This window comes from Aulonocara stuartgranti (genome assembly GCF_965226115.1).
Source record: "Aulonocara stuartgranti genome assembly, chromosome: 11".
Classification (NCBI taxonomy): Eukaryota; Metazoa; Chordata; class Actinopteri; order Cichliformes; family Cichlidae; genus Aulonocara; species Aulonocara stuartgranti.
In genome coordinates this window covers 30,450,544-30,473,050 of record NC_138947.1, presented here as the reverse complement: position 1 = coordinate 30,473,050, position 22,507 = coordinate 30,450,544, and the positions used below count along the sequence as shown (strand labels likewise).

The following is a 22,507-nucleotide window of genomic DNA, read 5'->3' as shown; positions in this document are numbered from 1 at the left end:
TTCCTTTTTTCCCATCCTCTACCTCCCACCCCTCCCTCTCCCCCCATTTTGTGCACACAGGCCAGTGAAAATAAGCTGTCATTAGGCCTGCCAACAGTCCTGCTACTTGATGAGAACGCACGAGCCACATGGCGATCACTCAAAGTTCACGTGCCAAACTCTGCTCCTTCACTTTACTCTTTTCCACGGTCGTGATTTCACAGCTGTGTTGCGTTAGGAGGAGTTCTGTTTCTCACAGACAAGAAAGTCAACGAAAGGGAAAAACAACGTTAAAAGCTCGACCTGAAACCCCTCTCGTCTGTCGTCCCTTTGTGGCACAGCCACGTTACAAGAAAGTATGGCTCTCGTCATCCATCACAAACTTTTAAACAGCCACAAAGACTCTTTGTTTGAATTAGAGCCTCACATTTCTAAATATTAACTTTTCTTTTTCTTCATTCCATTTCTGCCATTTGTGGACAGCTGGGGTCAGCTTATTTTAAACAGTTGAGAGCCAAGAGACTCAACAGCGTTGCTCGCTGAAAGGACTTCTTCACCGGTGGTCCTTCAAGTGGCTCATGAATGTACCACCGGCATCGGCTGTGAGTGATACCTCAAAGCAAATGCACGACTTTCAGCCGAACTCCAGCTTCTCTGGTAGCTGTCACCACCGCATTAGGTTCAAGCATAAATCCTGAGAAACTGTGCTGCCCCGACATGCTGCCAGCAGTCCTGCTTTTTTGTTCTCAATATGAATGTGGCAGAATAGGCGCAGGACAAGACAATTATGGCACTTTCTTTGCACCACGGTAAATATAGGAAGCTCCCTGTGGTGTTACTGCAGAGGCAAAAGTTCCTCTCTCTGAGACACTGCAACCTACTTCCACGAAGGAGCCACTTAATGTCCATTTGCGGGTTTCATCTAGGTCACCACTGACAAAACAACTCTTCACGTTTACCGCCACAGGGGGAATCGGAGAAGAGCACACAGTTATAATACAAACACTTGATTTAATATGAACCACAAACTCATTTAAGGATCAGGTAGGCGCTTCTCTGAATTCAAACCGTGAGAATGTTTAAACTTTTATCAGAAAACTTCTGATCTTTGCCCTCATGATGATGATGTAGCTCTGTGTTTCTGATCGTTGATCCAGGCTCAGAGGTTATCTTCTCCGTGTGATGAATTCAACTTTCTTTGGTGGTTATTTTGCTGCTTCTGTAGCACTAAGAGAAGGCTGACATTTTTTTATTAAAGTGATTTTAAAGCTATGAATTGGATGATGCTGAATGATTTTGGTCATCTCCTGCTAAGTTCTAGATCAGGGGGTGTCAAACATAAGGACCAGGGGCCTTAATCAGCCCAGCAGAGACTCTAAGCCAGCCCACTCAATGGCTTTAGAAAATATGGTGGACGAAAGTTTTGGACTTTTTCCTTCTGATATAGACATGCCACACCAAAGTAATTCAATTACTGAATTACTTTCCTGTTTTTTCACAATCTGCTATAGAAAAATCTTATTTTCTACCTATTCCTTACACTTTTAGCCCAAAGAGTCATGCTGACAGATTTCTTTCATTTACTACAACACCATTAAACGTATAACACAAAGGGGAATTTTACTGGTCAGGTTGACTTAAATTCAAACTTGGCTTTATGTGGCTCACTATGTAAAATGAGTTTGATATCCCTGCTTTAGATAAACTCAAAGCCAGCAGGTCAAAAACCTAATTAGTCTAATGACTGAGTTTATGAACAGATATGAGTTCAAGTTGTTAAGTGGAGATATTGCTGGCATGTGACTAGAAATTTGTATGATATGAATTTAATCTTTTTAATTTTTATCTTTTTAAGAAACCTGGAACTATGTTTTCCAAGCAGTTTAATTTAACTGAGGCCTCAGACGCACATGGCAACCTTCAATCACTGGGGAAAATCGTACCAATAGGTTGGCAAGTGGTTGCTTGAGGTTGTTGACTGTCTCTGGCTGAAGTCAGTCAGAAAGAGGATGCTTTACCCCAGGATTGCTTTTGGTTGCTAGCAGATTGCCAGAGTTGGCTGTAATTTCTCTGGAAGACACAGACTTCAAAGACTCACTAGCTAACAACGGAGCTGCTCGGAAAAAGTGCAACACAAGCTAGAAATGGAGAATATTTGCCCATAAAGTAAAAGTTATGCCTTACCACTGAAACCAACACATTTCAAGAGATGAGACTTTTACTTTGAAGATAAACAATCTCAGTTTCACCACTGCTTAAAAAGTAGTTGGGAAGTAGTTTACAAGTTGGAAACCAGTTTCAAACAGATCAGGGAATACGTGTATTCCCCCCCTAAGTCACCACTCTTTAGGACAGGGTGACTGGAGTTTCACAATCAATTTCACAGTAATGGCCAGCAACCTGTAGCAACCTCTGGCAACTTTTTATTCCTTAGCAACTGGTGATTACTGTGGCGGGGCGTGGTTTGCGATGCTGCTACAGGTGCAATGGACGCACCTGCGCAGCATCTGCAATCACTCCACGCCAGCTTAAAAGTCGGGACTCTGAATTAAGGTTGTTGTTATGTTGAGCTGGCAGCGGGAGAGCTGCAGCTCTGTGTGTCCAACAACCGATGAAATAAACATGATTAAAATGCCACTGGGTCTGCCGTGTATGTTTACAATTACCAACCAGTCTCGATCCTTGTGCAATTGGGGCCTAAACTCCATATCTACCTTAGGTGGTTCAACTCCCTCCAATGTAAAGTAACTGGTCAGTTGTACTAATTTAAAGTAGATTCCTTAACAAAGACTGTAAGGATACCTGTGTGTCTGAATTCAGCTTTGCTTTGTCCATGTAGAGCCACACAGAGATGTTAGCAAACTTTTGGCCAAGGACTTAAATACAAAAAACTGCAGTAAAATGTTTTAGCATTAACAATGAAATATGGTCAGTGTATTTCACTCGTATGACCTGCTTAATTATATTAGCTGGACCAAAAACAGGGGAAGCAATTTGTAAAGCGGCGTATGCACCAAAACCCTGCTAGAGGAATATTTCTAAGGAAAGCACATTAGGACTGCTAATAGCTGAATGCTAATCACGGTTTCCTCTACAGTAGCAATTCGTCACTCTATTCAGTGATTTTTACTAACAGTAGCAAACAGAAGTAGACAGAACCTATAACGGGCCTGCTGTTTTATTGGCAGTAAAACATAATTGTGTCTTGATGCCAGAGTGTAAATGTAAGAGAGTGTAAGTGCAAATATTAATGGATTGACTAAAAAAAATAAGGCATTCATGATTACTCCCTTAATTCAGTCACATGTTTTGGAGTGTGAGGTTCTCTGTAGATTCCTTTACAGTATCACCGTTAAGTATAGTGCTAAACTCGTCACTTGGCTTCTCTGGTATGTTTCTGCTAGAGCAAAAAAAGGTCATTAGAATTGTACTTGTACTGTGAGGTAGACTGAAGCCAGACACAGACAATACGGAACTACCAGAGCTGCAAAAAGATATAGTAAGTGCCCTTACTCATTAACTGCTTAAGAGAAAGTGGTGATTCACGTCATGGCTTTGCCAAAACAATAACAGCAGACCACAATAATTCTTCTCTCCTCTGTAGCTGGCTCGTGCGCACGTGTCTCCAGCAATGCATTAGACACGTGTGGATAACTTCAAATTTTGTATCTTGGGCACAGTTTATTGTTATCTGTCCACCCACAACCAGTGACATAGTGAAAGAAAGAGGCATTGCAACAATTTTCACTTCACCTGACACGCACAGCAACTGGAGACAAAAATATGCTTAATTACAGTCAACATTAATCTGCTTAATGCAGCACATGGATGCGTGTTCACGGACTGTGAAAACAGAGTTTGCATCAAGTACGAAAAGAAACTTTGAAACTTTTATTTGCTGGGTAATACAGATCATGCTTAACAAAAAAAGGACTTCATTACAGATCAGAGCATTTTAAACACGCTCAGCAATGTGTTGGTAGTAAGAGTGTAGTTAGAATCTAGGTCGCGTCACTAGACCTTTAGCTGCTTTACCTCTATTAAAAACACGTGGCTGCAGTTACCAAGACCAGATTGCATGTTAGATAAATGACATGCCGAAAGACTTCAGGAGCCAATATTGGCTGGCCTTTCTATTAAACGTTGACGTGATCGGGGTGCCAGTTAAACAAGACATCAGACCTTTAGCTCATGTGATTTAGAATTAAAGTATTTGACACTCCTTCCTCTAAAAGCATCTCCATCTTAGGTCATAAGCGTACTACTCTCTGATTTCACAACACTGTGACTAATGCTGGTTAACACTGAACATATCTTGCTTTGCTCTATACTATGATAAATCTGCCAGACAATGACCACACAACTGGAAATCACAAGCACCTCAGAAGGCAGGAATGTGAAGAATCTACAACATAGGACCGTAATATCCCAGAAGTCCTTGTGTACAGTCTGCCTGAGAGGTGGCGGGACTAACAGGCCAAAGCCTTCAGAAGTCTTGATGTGATTGATGAGCTCAGACCAGGCCAAGCATCAGACAGCAACTCTGACCCTGCACACTGTAAACAGAGCTTAATGGAGGGCTCTAACACTTTCCCTCACATGCATGGACGTAGGCAAACAGACACCAATAAGCATGTGAATATGTACACAAGGATACAGTGCAAAGGTAGATAAACACGCTTGCTACAAAAACAGCTTTCCCTCCTGTGTCTCAGTCAAATATAATGAGGAATGTGAAGCTATGTGTGATGTCCAATCTCACCTCACATTATATTAAAGCTGCATCCAGAATATCTTTGGCTACTACACATAAAGACACAATCTTGACATGTACACAGTACAAAAAACCCCCCAAAACAAATCTTTAGCTTTCTTAAGGTTCCTCTTTTTTAAAAATAGCATGATGCTAACATTGTCTGGACACAGTTGTTATGTCTGCACGCAAAGAAACAATTTACTGAAATATGAATATGAAAAGGCCCAGTCAAACTTAAAACCTTAAATGGCTGAACACTTCATAAAAATGCATAACGCAATCAAAAGTGCTCAAAATAAAATAATGTTCCACCTCAAGTTGTTTACTACATATGAAAGGAGACTCCACTCACACATGTATACACAGCGTTTCCTGCTCTTCACTTTGCACCTTAGGTAGAAGTTGTCAGGCTAAAGGCAATATTTAAAACAGGCTCTGCAGGTGACGTTTGAACAGTTTGTCCCCTGGCTGCCTCCATCCACTCAGTGGTGCAAACACTGAAGCAACAACAGATGGAAAACTCATTAGAAAGAGAAAGAAGATCCAAATACGATCTGATAGAAACTGCTGACATCTCTTACGGTCACAACAAACTACTGTCATATGCAATATGTTCCTTAGATTGCAAAAATTGCAACAATTATATTACTACAGCTTATTTACCTCTCAGACTGAAAGAGGAAATAAGTTGCTTTAACCACTTTTATAAAACACAGAAGCATCCAGCCCAGACACTATGACTACCCTTACCACAGTATTTTTCCAGTACATGCCTCATCAGACTTCCTCTCTGACTGACAGCTACATTTAAAGAAAAAAAAAAAAACAATCAGGAGAGGAAGTACAGTATTTTTAGCAATGCCTAAAAATCTAAAAATGCATTGTGTAAGTTCTATTTTAGCTCTGCTCGGGCGGGAGCGAAGAATGTGCTGTGCTTGAACTGCGAGACGTGGCAGTACAAGTGTATTCTTAAACTGCGTCCAAGCTTCAAATTCAGGCAAGGGAGACATATGGCTGAGGAGTGTGAGTCACACCGCAGGTAAAAGCACCGTGCAGCTGATGGAGCAGGGAATGGGCAGAAGATGAGTCAACGGCTTTAAACCTGAGCTCACTGAGATGCTGCCTGAAGACAAATAATCTTTGACTCAAACATATAACATACCAGTAGGGATGGGTATCGTTTAGGATTTATCCAATACCAGTACCAAACCGGTACTTTTGACATGGTGTCGGTGCTTAAACGGTGCTCGAACCGGTGCTTAAAGAATGGAGAACACAAACTTTGTCCAAAAACCTCTCATGTTTAGCTGTTTTTTTGTAAAAAGATAACAATGTTAGCCTTTTCTGCAGCTATAGGGCATATATGGTATCACTCTTAGCTGGAAGCAGTGCTTAAACAATAGAAAAAACACAATCTTTGTCTAAAAACCTCTCGTGTTTAACTGTTTCCCACTTTTTCTTTGGTCATTTTAGCCTTTTTGGCCAGGGTGAAGGGAGCATCTGCCATCAAACAAGAAGACAGCCGTATGTAACTACGACGGTGTTTGCTAGTTCACCTTACATGCATTCATGTAATAACGTGGTTATTCTACTCAACGTAAATTACACACGAACAACATTAAGCTACTCACGCAGAGAAGAACGGCTGCTGCTGCATCATCATCCGTCATCATTTCTGCTACACTGGCAGGGCTAGGGGCCAGGACTCTCCTCTTCGGGTTTTTGGGGGATGTTGCTAACTCCGGGTCCGATAACAGGCACCACAACCGCAGTAGATGTGCACGGTGTGAGGTCTCGCAGCAAGCTATCAAATACGGTGCATTTCTCGGCTTTTAACAAAATGCTATAGGTTGCCAGGTGTTTCATCAGATTCGAGGTGTTACCTCCTTTGACAGTATCACAGTGTCACCTTAAAGCACTTGTTGCAGGCTGCTGAGTTTGCATCTTTTTGCTGTGAAGTACAGCCAGACTTTTGACCGCTTCGCCTTGGGCATTTTTAATCTGTAGCTCTGCTCTAAAAGAACGTACGTACCTGGGCCCGCCTACTATCCTCGGAAACGTAAAATGATTGGCTAGAATCCAAAGTGTATGACATCTCAGGAAAAAAAAGCACCGAAATAAAGCACCGAAATGTGTGCTCCTTTTCGGTCTGGTCACTACCGTTTATGTCAGAACCGGTGCCATACCGGTACCCATCCCTACATACCAGTCATGTGAATGGCTGAGTCCACCCAAACTTTTGACTGATACTGTTTATTTACAACACTCAGCATTTTTTTTTAAAGTTGTAAAAATCATGTGTACTTTCATCCTTCAAGGGTCACTGTGTGTTTTTAGTCTACTCAAAGCAGAAAATCACTGAACATGATAATGAAACTTCCCATATGGAAAAGAAATAGAAAAAACTTATAAAAGATTTGCTTAAGATTTGGCTTACTTCATATAGTGAATCATATAAGGCTTATATGATTTACTCATGAAAGTAGCCACTTTCTCATTACTTTCATATATTGTTTTAGTAAGTATCCAAAACATACGTTTCATTTATAGAATTTTTCAAGGGATCTTATATCTGTTTTCACTCTTGTATGCTTTTCATACAAGTTTCACACAAGACAGATACAAACCTTATAAGATTTATATATATCTTTTCCATATGGGTTAAAAGAAATTAAATTTAATTGAAAAGCTTTTATTGTGTAGATTCTTTATTGTTCAAGGTTAAAACATTTTGAAATAACTCGCTAATTTCCTGAAGCTTAATTGCTTAATAGTCTAGCACTGGCAGCTCTTCATATTTTCTTTAGATCACAACTGAATTATGCAACGCTTAAACAGCACAACAAGTGGCGGGAATGAGAATCAGCACTGGTCCATCTACGCCCCCACCCTCACCTATGGTCACAGGCTTTGAGTAGTGACCAAAAGAGGGAGAGCGAGAGATAAAAGTGGTGGAAATGAGCTTTCTCCAAAGGGTGGCCTTTGCCTTAGAGATAGGGTGAGGAGTTCAGCTATCCAGAAGGGGCTCAGAGTCGAGCCGCTACTCCTCGACATCGAAAGGACTGAGTTGAGATGGTTTGGGCAACTGACAAGGATGCCTACTGGGTGAGGTGTTCTGGACATGTCCCACTGGGGGAGAGACAATGGGGCACACCCAGGACACATTGGAGAGATTATATCTCTTGACTGGCCTGGGAATGCCTTTGCGTTCCGAGTGGACAAACTGGAGGAGGCTGCTGCCTCAGCGTCCCGGTCCCAGATAAGCAGAAGTAAATGGATGGATGGATGAATAAAGAGCACATTAAGAAAAAAAAACCATCTTCAAAACAAGAACATTGGCTGATAGCTTAGAAAGGACAAAATACACTGTCTGCTGGGAGAGACACCATGTCCTGCACACACTCAGTGTGAAAACAATCTGTTTAGTCCGCCACCTCGGAAATTCACATCACAGCTTATGAATAAACAATATGACTGAGTGATCATTTACAGTCAGAACACCCAATCCCCCCACCACACACACACACACACACACACACACACACACACACACACACACACACACACACACACACACACACACACACACACACACACAAAGAGCATATACTTCTCTTAGCTGATATCTGTGCACTCTTAAACTGTTTTTCAGACATTAACTTTAGACAATCTCAGCAGTCAAGGGTCAGGATTATGTCCATAGTTGTTCTTTTGCATATGAAATAGTCCCCTTCACATGTGTTTGTGTTACCATTAATACTCTGTATTGGTTGAAGTAGCTGCCTGGAAGGAGTGTGCAGCAGGCAGGCCACAGGATGCCCAGTTGCTAGCAATGAATAAACCAGACAGGTATTAGCTGTTCACACATCAATAGCTGGCAGCTTGGGAACTGGCAGGTTAAAGACCAGCTTGTGTGTGATCCAGCTGTGCAGGAGGTTTGCCATGTTCCCTTCTGCTAGTTAGGTCTTAGAAAAGTTCAGGACTATTGCGTAAGTGTGAAAACAACTTTAGCACATAAGTGGACGTCAGTTCCAGCACCAGGAAGTGTGACAGTGTAATATTATGGTAAATGGCCTGTATTTGTATAGCGCTTTTACTTAGTCCCTATGGACCCCAAAGTGCTTTACACTACATTCAGTCATCCACACATTCACACACTGGTGATGGCAAGTTACATTGTAGCCACAGCTGCCCTGGGATGCACTGACAGAGGCGTGGCTGCCAGACACTGGCACCACCGGGCCCTCTGACCACCACCAGTAGGCAACGGGTGAAATGTCTTGCCCAAGGACACAACAACCGAGACTGTTGGAGCCGGGGCTCGAACCGAACCGATTACAAGACGAACTGCCAACTCTTGAGCCACGATCTCATAATATAATGAGAAAACGCATTAGGGTTTCATCTTAATCAACTATACAACCATCACCCGTTTACACTACACACTGTAAAACGTGTATAACACACTGTAACAGACTTAAGACCCATCCAATTACGAAGCAAATCACTGGGTAGCTGACATTTAAGTCACTAGTGGCTGCTCTGTTTGTGTATTGTAGGTAAATGTCTTCTGTATTTCCATTCAGTCAGGTTGGTAAACAGCTGCATTAGAAGTCACTTCAAATGCCTCAGAGATAAGATCAATTTAATTCAATACCTGCTTGCTTTGCATCAGTTATAAGTTGCTAAGTTTCACTGACGTTTTATGATCTCCGATGGCCACGTCAATCCATGCCTTTTACTTTGTGTACGCTAGTTGGGGGATAATATAATTAAAGTGTGAGTTTAAGTATCATCCCAAGTGAGACAGAACACAAAGGGACTTCATTAAAGAATTCATAACAACAATTTTTTCAGGGTAATTTACACTGTAGGGACTTGGCAGCTGGGATTTATTTGTTATGGACATCATGTAATGAAGATATAAAACTGACATCTGGTGCATACAACAACCAGCCATGAGAAATCCGTACTGTCAACTGCAGAGGGTAAACCTTAACAACTTCCAGACCAACTTCAGTACTAACTGCAGAAGCACTATAATGGACACCCATGAACGCTGTGCCTGTAAATGTTGGTGGCGTAAAGCTTTAGGGCTACTCGGGTAAGCCTGACTGAATAAGCGCAGACTTCACAGATGGACGACCGTGTTCAGTCATTAGATGAAAACTGTCAATTACATAATGCTGCCTCTTGCTCAGTTAAAGCACTAGTAAACTGAATCTGCTGAACAACTTTTAACAACAGGATGTTTCATCATCATCCATTGCCATTTCTGAGTCATGTGTGGAAATGAGGGTTTTATTTTTATTGTCTGCTGCATGTCGATTACTGGACCTACTGCTGACCATCATGACTCATTCTTGCAGCTGATTCATGAAACAAATCTGAAACTTTCAAAAGCCTCATCCTACCTAAAGTAGATCAGCAGTTATTTAGGTCAATGCAAAGATGACTTGTCTGAGTGCCTGGACTGATTAACAACCATGAAGCCGCTTTTGAATTGTTGAAATCGAGAATGATGGAGGACACGCAGGGGAAAAAGAACAGCTAGAAGAGATGGTAGAGGGAATAATGAAGGAGGTTAGAGAAAGATGGGTAGAAAACACAATAATGATAGAGATATAATAAGATCAAGAAGATCTGAAAGACTAGGTGAGGCAGAAAGAGGGTTGGGGCTGTACCTGTGCTGCTGTGTTCCATTCATGCATCACTCTGAGAGCAGTGTGTCTGCGCCGGCCCCCTAGGAGATTAATTAGCAGCCTCAGCTAGCAGAGGAGCTGCTGAGATAGGCACCCAGCTTAACACCGAAGATAAATTACCTTGGCTGAAAGCTCAAAGTTCAGCTATTTCACCACATACAAAAACAGACTGAGGATTTTGGAGGTCCAAAACTGCGTCAGTACCTGGTGTAATAGGAGGGAGAAAGGGGGGCAGCCATCGCTTTCTTTCTATACTGTATACATTCGGCTATAGGTTCACTCAAAGATTAGTACTCAAAGCAAAGTTTTGAATCTTTTACTGACCAGACTCAAGCCGCTGAATATTTCAACTCTTCATGGATGAAATATCTCCATATAAATCTTCATTAGTCAGTTACCCAGCTATGTGACTGCAGAATCAGGTGCACTATCAACATTAAATCTGAGGTCACCAAAATAATTCAGTTTCTAGGAGCAAAAATAGGACGGTTACATGACAAGATGTTTACAGATAACTTTTAGAGCATCAAAAGAAATGTCTTAGGGAGAAACATTATAAAATAACTATAAAAAAAAGAACAGACACTTCAATTTATCTCCAGATTTTTAAAAAGAGAAGGTCAAATCTGGTCAGGTTTCTTTCAGGGTCGTAAGAAAAAATAAATAAATTGCTGGAACACTCCAGGCTGCATTCAGGGTAACAGGAAACTAGATGTTACTGACAACGTATCATATAACATACTTAAATCCCTCCCACTGATTCCACATATTCCTTATTTCTATATCACTGCAGGCTACCTCGGCCACTGTTGCCTTTTTTGTTTGACTGATCATCATCTCAGCCTTAATACTTAGAGGCCGGTGGTGAGTCACAAAGATCGCTGTGCAACTGCATGTGAAACATAATGAGGACAGGTGGGGGTGGGGAGACACAAGAGAAATTTATTATCAGGTAAAACGCTACCAGCCATGCTACAAAAATGGTTTCAGGGGCTTAATGAGTATGAAGTGTTTTATAAAGCCATTACCTCACATCAGCTAAAGTTGTAAACAACTGGAACAAAATTTGTTTTTTTATTTAAAGTGGATTCACAACACCATAAGGCTGAAAACAATATTTAAAATTAAAATATTAACAAACAGAAAAAGGAAGGAATGAAAAAGCATCCCACCTGCAGATCAGCAGCACAGATAGCAATTACACTGAAATTACAGGCTGCCCTCTTCAGAGGCGAGTTGGAAGGAAAGTTTATGAAGAAATACACATGTGGTGAAAGTATGTAGATGGATTTCCAATAAGCTTGCAACATTAGACTGTTTAACTATCTGCTTTTTTTTATCTGCATGGAAGCTGCTTTACTGAGGTGTTTAGGAAATAAACTGCATCTCTGTCAAGCTTAAAACATAATGCACATACACTCAACAAAAATATAAACGCAACACCTTTGTTACTGCTCCCATTCCCCATGGGATGGACGTAGAGACCTAAAATTCATTCCAGATACACAATATAACCATCCCTCCCAAACAGTGGTCACAAATCAGTCCAAATGTGTGGTAGTGGGCACATCTGCTATATTGAGATAATCCATCCCACCTCACAGGTGTGCCACAGCAGGATGCTGATCTGACATCATGAGTAGTGCACAGGTGTACCTCAGACTGCCCACAACAAAAGGCCACCCTGGAATGTGCAGTTTTGTCTCACAGCAAAATGCCACAGATGCCACAGCAATGAGGGAGCGTGCAATTGGCATGCTGACAGCAGGAATGTCAACCAGATCTGTCGCCCGTGCATTGAATGTTCATTTCTCAACCATAAGCCGTCTCCACAGGCGTTTCAGAGAATATGGCAGCACATCCAACCGGCCTCACAACCGCAGACCTCGTGTAACCACACCAGCCCAGGACCTCCACATCCAGCAGGTTCACCTCCAAGATCGTCTGAGACCAGCCACCCAGACAGCTGCTGGAACAATTGGTTTGCACAACCAAACAATTTCTGCACAAACTGTCAGAAACCGTCTCAGGGACGCTCAACTGCATGTCCGTCATCCTCATCGGGGTCTTGACCTGACTCCAGCTCGTCGCCGTAACAGACTTGTGTGGGCAAATGCTCACATTCGATGGCGTCTGGCACGTTGGAGAGGTGTGCGCTTCACGGATGAATCATGGTTCACATTGTTCAGGGCAGATGGCAGCTGAGAATGTCCCAGTTCTTGCATGGCCAGCATACTCACCGGACATGTCACCCATTGAGCATGTTCGGGATGTGCTTGACCGGCGTATACGACAGCGTGTACCAGTTCCCACGAATATCCAACAACCTCGCACAGCCATTGAAGTGGAGTGGACCAACATTCCACAGGCCACAATTGACAATCTGATAGACTCCATGCGACGATGTGTTGCACTGCATGAGGCAAATGGTGGTCACACCAGATACTGACCGGTTCTGGGTCCCCAGACCCCCAATAGCGCAAAAAACTGCACATTCCAGGGTGGCCTTTTGTTGTGGGCAGTCTGAGGTACACCTGTGCACTACTCATGATGTCAGATCAGCATCCTGCTGTGGCACACCTGTGAGGTGGGATGGATTATCTCAATATAGCAGATGTGCCCACTACCACACATTTGGACTGATTTGTGACCACTGTTTGGGAGGGATGGTTATATTGTGTATCTGGAATGAATTTTAGGTCTCTACGTCCATCCCATGGGGAATGGGAGCAGTAACAAAGGTGTTGCGTTTATATTTTTGTTGAGTGTAGAAGAAAGGATCCATCCATCCATCCATTTTCATCCGCTTTGTCCGGGGCCGGGTCGTGGGGGCAGCAGCCTAAGCAAAGAGGCCCAGACCTCCCTCTCCCCAGCCACCTCCTCCAGCTTATCCGGGGGAATACCAAGGCGTTCCCAGGCCAGCCGAGAGATATAATCTCTCCAGCGTGTCCTGGGTCTGCCCCGGGGCCTCCTCCCGGTGGGACATGCCTGGAACACCTCACCCAGGAGGCGCCCAGGGGGCATCCTTGTCAGATGCCCGAACCACCTCAGCTGGCTCCTTTCGATGTGGAGCAGCAGCTGCTCTACTCTGAGCCCCTCCCGGATGGCCGAACTTCTCACCCTATCTCTAAGGGAGAGGCCAGCCACCCTTCGGAGGAAGCTCATTTCTGCCGCTTGTATCCGCGATCTCGTTCTTTCGGTCACTACCCACAGCTCGTGGCCATAGGTGAGGGTAGGGACGTAGATCGACCGGTAAATTGAGAGCTTCGCTTTTACACTCAGCTCCCTCTTCACCACGACGGACCGGTGCAGCGTCCGCATTACTGCAGCTGCAGCCCCAATCCGTCTGTCGATCTCCGGCTCCCTTCTCCCATCACTCGCGAACAAGACCCCGAGATACTTGAACTCCTCCACGTGGGGCAGGAACTCATCCCCGACCCGGAGTGGGCACTCCACCCTTTTTCGGCTGAGAACCATGGCCTCAGATTTGGAGGTGCTGATCCTCATTCCCGCTGCTTCACACTCGGCTGCGAACCGCTCCAGTGCGAGCTGGAGGCCCTCACCCGATGAAGCCAACAGAACCACATCATCTGCAAAAATCAGAGATGAGATTCTGAGGCCACCAAAGCGAAAGCCCTCCGCCACTTGGCTGCGCCTAGAAATCCTGTCCATAAAAATTATGAACAGAACCGGAGACAAAGGGCAGCCCTGGCGGAGCCCATCACCCACCGGGAACGAGTCCGACTTATTGCCGGCAATGCGAACCAAGCTCTTGCAACGGTTGTATAGGGATCGAATGGCCCGTAGCAATGGGCCAGACACCCCATATTCCCGCAACACCTCCCACAGGACACCCCGAGGGACACGGTCGAATGCCTTCTCCAAGTCCACAAAACACATGTAGACTGGTTGGGCAAACTCCCATGCACCCTCAAGTATCCTGGAGAGGATAAAGAGCTGGTCCAGTGTTCCGCGACCAGGACGAAAACCGCATTGTTCCTCCTGTATCCGAGGTTCGACTAACGGACGAACTCTCCTTTCCAGCACCCTGGCATAGACTTTCCCAGGGAGGCTGAGGAGTGTGATCCCCCTGTAGTTGGAACACACCCTCCGGTCCCCTTTCTTGAAGATGGGGACCACCACCCCGGTCTGCCAGTCCACAGGTACTGCCCCTGATCTCCACGCAACATTGCAGAGGCGTGTCAACCAGGACAGCCCTACAACGTCCAGAGCCTTCAGGAACTCGGGGCGGACCTCATCAACACCAGGGGCTCTGCCACCAAGGAGTTGTTTAACTGCCTCAGTGACCTCGCCCCCGGAAATTGGCGGGTCATTCCCCTCATCCCCAGACTCTGCTTCCTCCTCGGAAGACGTGTCAGTGGGATTAAGGAGGTCCTCGAAGTATTCCTTCCACCGCCTGACAATTTTCTCAGTCGACGTCAGCAGCGCTCCGCCAGCACTATACACAGTGCAGGTAGAGCACCGCTTTCCCCTCCTGAGACGTCTGACGGTTTGCCAGAATCTCTTCGAGGCAGCCCGAAAGTCTTTTTCCATGGCCTCTCCGAACTCCTCCCACACCCGAGTTTTTGCTTCAGCCACTGCCCGAGCCGCATTCCGCTTGGCCTGTCGATACCTGTCGGCTGCCTCCGGAGTCCCACAGGCTAACCAAGCCCGATAGGACTCCTTCTTCAGCCTGGTGGCTCCCTTCACCTCTGGTGTCCACCATTTGGTTCGGGGATTACCACCACGGCAGGCACCAACCACCTTGCGGCCGCAGCTCAATGCAGCAGCTTCGGCAATGGAGACGCTGAACATGGTCCATTCGGACTCAATGTCCCCAGTCTCCCTCGGATAGAAGAAAGGATAAAAAAATAAATTAACATAATAAGTCAAGTTGATGAATGATTGAGTGGCAATGCCTTACATGATTGCATGTAAAAGCCTAATAGTGTTTTTTAAAAGTATTTCAAAATTTACATTTAAAGTTAATGTAAACTATCAAATAAACTCAACAATTCGCTGTTGCTTAGTAACAACATAGTATAACAAGTGCGAAAACCTCTGCCACTCTCCGGATAGTGTTTACTTGTAAGGGAATGATACTGTATTTTCTATATATTCATTTTTGTTAGCCTGTCCTGTCCAAGGTAGTTGGGATAGGCTCCAGCCCCCCGTGACCCTGACAAGGATAAGCTGTAGAGAAAGGATGGATATATTCATTTAGTCTTCTGCGTGTGGTAAAAAAAAAAATCAGATAAGGGTACCGTGACAGATGTTTAGGTTGATTGCACAAACATTACGTAGGTTGAAATTTACTGATTTGTAAGTAACTGAACATGAATATCTTGAGCTTAATATTCAATATTATACTATAGTATATATAAAAACAGGCAGCTCGTTTTATTTCTCTCAACAATACGTTCTTTGATGATATAAAACATTTTTTAACCAATAGATCATTGAGTGGAGCTTGAAGACCTTGGTGGATGTGAGTCAAATTAGAATGACTTGTTAACGAGACCCCACTTTACACGTTTTATCAGAATTCATTCAAAACTTTTCGAGCTATCCTGCTTAACGACACACACAAATACTGCCAGAAACATAACTTCATTGCAGGAGGTAATTATTTCTTCTTAACATCTAATTAACTAGTGATTAAAAAGCATTTCTTGATGCATTACTGAACCTGAGCCTGAATTAGAATCAGCTTAACTGGCCAAGCATGCAAGGACTGTGACTGTTTTCAGAATGAACACAAAGAAAAAGAGAAATAAACTCATAAAATTGACTCCCATGTGTCCACTGTTTGCTTTGTACTGCTCACTCAGTTCCTGTTACAACCCCGAGAACTAAGAAAGTAAATTTCCATCACTTCAGGTAGCATATTTATGCAGCAGTTAGCAGTTGTTGGTCTAAGCATATTAAAGCACTCCTACTTCCTGTAAAGTGTACCATCTTGCACTGTGGACCGAGAGAATGACGACTGAGAGCCAGAGCTGCCAAATTTGTACACACTACTCATGGCGGTCACCTGGGAGCACATCCATTCCACCTGACTAACCAGTGTTTGTCAAAGCCAGAGTCGTGCTGCTTGGCTGATCTACCCATCCCCCATTGGCACTGCACACCCCCCCCCCCCCCCCCCCCAAAAAAAAAAACAAAAAGAAAAATCAGCCATGCTTTTGAATGCACCTTTGAAACGGGCAAAGAGCCTCCCAGCACAGCGCACAACAAAGTAGGACACAAGGCAACTTAGCAGTGTACGTGCTGGTGCAGAAACAAATACAGATACTGAAAGGGAGATGCATGCACACTCTTACTAACTCCCTCTGATGCACTTAAAAGCAATGAGTAAAATATTGATAGCCCGAGGAGGTCCGGGCTGCTCAGTATGTGCTCTGTACGCACTAGGAAAGAAAGTATGTTCATGTGTCTGCTAAAATGAGTATCTTCAAAATCTGTATCCATATAAAAGTCAGAATAAATGCCATTTGTTTCTACTGGTCTCAAAATTGAACTTCAGAGGGTTCATCTTATTCAGCAACAAAAACCTTCTTCATTGTCAAAAACATTAGCATCTCCTAGCTATTATACGATAAAAATCGTATAATAGCTGCAAAGACGGGCTAATTGTCATATTGATGTGATTAACAGTTAGTACCGTTATTAACCCGCAGAGATAAGGCAGCAGCCCATGTGCCAGTTAAATCACGAGCCAGGGAGGGGTGGGGGACAGCACAACGCCATGTGAGCGTACCATCTCTCCACTTTCTCGCTCGTCCCTCCTCATCATACACATGCATTCACCCCCCTGCTGTGGTATTGGAGAAAGCGCTAATGGACAGAAGTGATTACTGGCCACCTTAAGGTTGAATAGGCGAGATGAATAGATACGGTCACAGCCTCGCAGGGGGAGTGGACGAATTGCCTGACCTTTGCATGAAAAGACCAGACTCCAATCTGTCATCCACAAACTTCGCTGCACACCACCTGCTAGGCTGTTTTTTCACACTGTGTGGCACCAGGTAATGAGCAATTTTGAAAAGAAAGCAAGATGGAAAAAAAACCAAACCCAAAAAACAGAACACCTTGCAAAGTGTAGAATAGCGAAAGCCCCTTTTCCACAGCAGAAAAATACACATTACTACTTTCAGCTACAACACACCCTTTCTTGTTCATATCTCGCACGTGCACGTGGTCTCACATGTTCTCACGTGCACCCGGAAACAAATACAACTGCAGATGGCAATAGTAAAAAAAAAAATCACAGTCAAAAGAGCATCAAACGAAAAAAATGTGACAAATATTGAAAATTGTGTTTTAGTTGTGTTTGGAAGGATCAAATCCAGTTTCCCAGAATGAAAACATGAAAACACAAATTTGCACATCATAAGCACAACAAATGAGCAGCTTTGGGCTCGGAAAGGACAACTCAAACTGAGTAAAATATCAAAGAAAAGAATAAAGGGAGGTAAGCAAAAAGGGGAGAGAGGAGTTGAATTCACTGTTACCTAGAGAAAAGAGAAAACATTGTTAACAGTATTTTCTTCAGCTCAAAGCCCTTGCACTAAAAAAAAAAAGAAATCTGAGGGGAAACTGGAAATAGAAGAATTAGTACTTGGTATCAAGAACAGAGCGAGACGAAGCAAAGTCAACACAGAGACAACGAGAGGCCACGGGACAGATGCAACACTGAACACTGGGAGCACGCTGGCTGTGTGACTGGATGCCCTACCTGTTTGGCTGAGTTGAGAGGTACTCCGGCTCTTGCGCGACATGCCAACCATGGCCTGCATTTTGGCACCAATGCTGGAGCGCCTCTTCTTGTCGTCAGTGCCTACCGTGCCAACCGCCGTGTCCGACTGACTGCCGTCCGTCTTCTCCAGGTTACACATATCGCCACTGATGCTTGTGCTCTTGGTCATGTTCATCCCACCCGATGAGCCCATCTGCCTGTTTTTCATTTTGGATGCAAAGTCACTGTCAGCCACCACCATAGATGGGGGGGGAGGGAAGGGGACAGGTGAAGACAGAGAAGAGAGGACAGGGCAGAGAAGGGGAGAGAGGAAGCCAGTGGAGGGGGATGTGAATGGAGAGATGATGGAGGAGGAAACAGAAGGAGAGGATGGAAGAGGAGAGGAGAGGGATAGTAGATGACAAGGTGTGGGGTGAAAAGGAGAAAAGGACAGAGTTCAGGTACAGGAGTTCATGACTTACAGTATAGATGAGGTTAACACTGATGTAGTGTATATTCTAAAGCCTTTTCATGCAGTGAAAGACCAACCATAGCCTACTCTCCAGCTCTGTAAATGGGTTTGTAAAAGTTTTGAAGCCGTTTGGGAAATCAGGAGTAACATAGAGTTAATACTCTGCATTTTATCTGTTAGGTTATTTCGTTTTTTGATTTAAGATGTCTAAAGACACTAATCAACTAAGACTCTGGTATTATTCTGAGTATTAATTTAATAATCAAAGTATTAATTTATTAAATGAAAAGTTCACGGACATCCACAAGTAGGTAAGAGTTGTGATCAAGCGCTCAAAGCTGCACACAGAAAAGTTGCCTGTCATCAGCATTATTCTCCAGCTCCTGCAGTTTGAAAGGAAATAGGCCAGTGTTCAAATGAGGGTCCTATTTTAGCCCTGCCAGTAAAATTATCTTTAAGAGACAAATTACATTCTGTATCATAGGCTCTGAATTCTTAATGGGATAAGTTACGTGTAGCACCCTCATTAATTTAAGTGTCTGACCTCCATCATGTAACTGTGTTGCAAAGACCACTCATAGAAAGATGTGCTGGGTAAAACGGGAAGGTTTAATACATTTTGACGGCTGATTCCATCAATTAATTCAATCGTACTCCAAATTTCACATATATCAGACACTCTGCTGTATTTGATAAACGCTGGAGTTTATGTCTGATATGGTTGCGACATCTCATTATCCTGCGTATGAACACAGTGGTGCTTTTAGTTTAGACAATCAGCCGTGCCTAAACATCAGCAGTCGACCAGGCCTTCGTCTGTCTCACGCACATTCTCATGCAGTTAGCTCATAAACAACATATGGAACCGTCATGAATGTGTGAGCACGTAGTAATGGCTGCTCATGTCACTCCTTGCTATGCTGGCGTGGATAGTATACACTGGCACATGAGTATCCTGTTTTGGCGGTCTGCACTTCATATTTTGTTTTTCAGCTGCTGTTGGTGAAATAAATCAGGTGTGCTGTTAAAGAGCACCTCGTACCCCAGCCAGCAGTAGCAAACCTTTTGTTTATACCAGTTCTAGCACCAGTGGCTTCTGTTAAGTATCAGCCTGTGCTTCAACACATAAATATTGAATGCTTATTGGGAGATTAGCGCCTTTGATCGGTTATTGCAGCCCAGAGGCTTTGAAGACGACTCCAAGCGCTCGGCCGGCACCACGGGCCCGTGTGCTACAGGTGACATTCTAAAATATGCTCTTTCACCATCATCGCAGTGAGGCTGCATTTCATCTGCTCCTCACACGGCGATCGCGCCGCTTCTTTCATTACATCAGCACAGCAGCGAGGTCAGGGGGGATCGTGGCCTCTAACAATGATTGCCAGCTGAGGTTAAAATGCATGAGCGCAGAGCTTTCAATTAGAAATTTATGTTCTGTAAAATATTTAGCAACACAAAATAGGAAATGAGATGAAATGTATTCTTCTGATGGAATAAATGTCTCGTCTAATTCCCTACTTGTCTAATAGAACACACAGTGCCTGTCACCACGTTTATATCAAAGGCAAACTTTAATCCTTCTCTAGGAGGATGGCCAATAATAATATTTAATCTAAAGTGATGAACACTGCCGGTACGTGGACACATTCTACCCATTATCGGAACAGATGAATTATACCCAAACCACTAAGGGTCTATGATGGTTTGTTCCCTAAAGGGTGAACTTGCAACTGGATTGAATAAACATTTGGCTCTAACTGAATTGACGGCGCTTTTATTTTTCGTTTGTTTGTTTTTTTGTCAAAATGCACAAACATCTGCTCTTAATGGACACACTGTTCTAAAGTAAATCATAGTCTCACGATTCTTCATACTCTCATAAACTGGTGTAAAAGGACACCTTACTTTGATTGTCCTCAATAAAAACAAGTGCATAAAATCTCTCGCGCCTCCTCTCATTACAGTTTCGCCACTCTCTGAACAGGTCTTGGCACTCAATCCAGGGTTGCTGTGTAAATATGCCTACTTGGAAAACTGGGTCTCTCCAGGGATTTCTGATTTTCAACCTCAGCTCAAAGAACACAGAGCTCCTCATCATGCAGATTGCTCACCATGCATTTTCATCTAGGCCAACATGTTCCCAAAGCATAACCCAACCCCAAAATACCTTCGAAATCTTTGGTGTTGCAAAAATGTAGACAGGTTTTGCTACACAAAGCTGTCTTTAATAGGCCAATCTCCATACTGTATCATGTATTGATCATTTTTAGAAACCGATGGTAAACATTTAAATAAGGTCTTCTAAAAGGAAATGAGTCAATAGATATTAAGCAACTTTGGGGTGAAATATACATTTTATTTATTTAGTCTCACTAACAACAAGGAAGGAGCAGCTGTTATTAAAGGTGAATCATAAATGATGTATGGAAAAGTGCAGGTACCGTGGCAACCGTGCCCCAAATCAGAGCATTAGCATGCGTTCATGCCTGTCAAATTTCTTTTGTGTTTTTTTTTGCAGAGGTTGCAGTGAGCAGAATGGAAGTGATTCATTAAAGTCTGGATCTCATATTTATCTTAAGCTGTAACTTGGATACGACAGTCTCATTCAGAGCAGAGATTTTCGCTTCTGTCTTCAAAGGACTAAAAACACACACGGCTATCATGATGCTTGTATGCCAAGCCTGTTTAATGTGTAGCAGATGTGTATTTACACTGTGACCTCAATACATAGGAGATGACTCATAAATAGATGTAGCTGGTGGCCATGTTTCTGCTAAATCACACTGCTTTACTACTTTCACACACACAGATAAGGAGAGCAGCGAATGCATCTTTTGTAACTTGAAGCACATCGCGTGTCACTTGCTGACTCCTCAAATCATCTCGATACATGTGATTGACTGTTTTCAGTATTCTGACTTCAAATCTGGAGGCTCTCATAGAAAAGCTTTTTTACCTATAGATATTCTCTGCTTGATTACGGTTCAAGTTCTGAGATTTGTGGCTTCAATGCCCAGTGGCACAATTGACTATGCAGTGGCATGAATAACAGATATGCTAAATGTTCTATCTCATACATGCTCTATCTCACAGATCCTAAGATTATTAGCATGCAGCAATTTTGTTTTTTCTATTGTGTGCAGCTGCAAAAATCATGACCCAGTGAGCAAACCTGAATGAACAAAACGACGCGGAGTGTTTGATTTTTTATCTCTCAAAAAGCAGAATATTGCATTACTCACAACTAGGTGGAATATCAGTTTATACTGTAGCTGTCATGAAGGAACAAGGGTTGATCACACAGATGAGAGTTGCCAGCATTTTTTAAAGTAGGACCAAATGAGCTCACTTTCAGTCAAGATGAAACACGTTGCAACTGCAGCATTGTAGCTTAAATCAAATCTCTGGGACGCGTGTGCTCAAGTCGGCTTTTTTCAAATCTCATTTGTACGTTTCCGGTGAATTCACTGAAAGTGATTACCCCGTGGTCATCAGTATGAGGTTTGTGATGTGACACATAAAAACAGGGAAATATCGAGGAGTAGCTGGAGACAAGGAGGAGGTCTGAGTCGACAAGTTGCACGTGCAAAACATGACTGCAGGGGAGCAAGTGAAGAACACGGACTGATAAAATACTGATGCAGCATCCCAACACAGCACAGCACATACAATAAAGCGATATACACAGCAACTTCAGAGCAAACCGATGGATGAGTGGGCAAAGCGTTAAGACTTCCTAATCTTCTGTTTGCACTGTATAATCCACGATCCACTGTGTAAGTACAATTTACTTACACTTCAGTGGATCTGCTCCTGTTTCTGCATGTGCATTTAGCCTCCTACGCGCATGTGCAGAGTGC

At 43.4% G+C, this 22,507-nt stretch overlaps 1 protein-coding gene across 31 annotated transcripts in view; it reads right to left on the bottom strand.

Annotated features, from left to right (window-relative positions):
• rims2a (regulating synaptic membrane exocytosis 2a) overlaps positions 1 to 22,507 on the bottom strand; it is a 159,153-nt gene that overhangs the window by 7,164 nt on the left and 129,482 nt on the right. For 28 of the 31 annotated variants that reach the window (XM_082552311.1, XM_082552312.1, XM_082552306.1 and 25 more), the window contains one exon: positions 18,176 to 18,420. In XM_082552311.1, coding sequence (XP_082408437.1) covers positions 18,176 to 18,420 — 245 coding nt within the window. The remainder of the gene's footprint in view (positions 1 to 18,175; positions 18,421 to 22,507) is intronic. The other 3 variants (XM_082552334.1, XM_082552331.1, XM_082552315.1) reach the window with 1 other exon arrangement.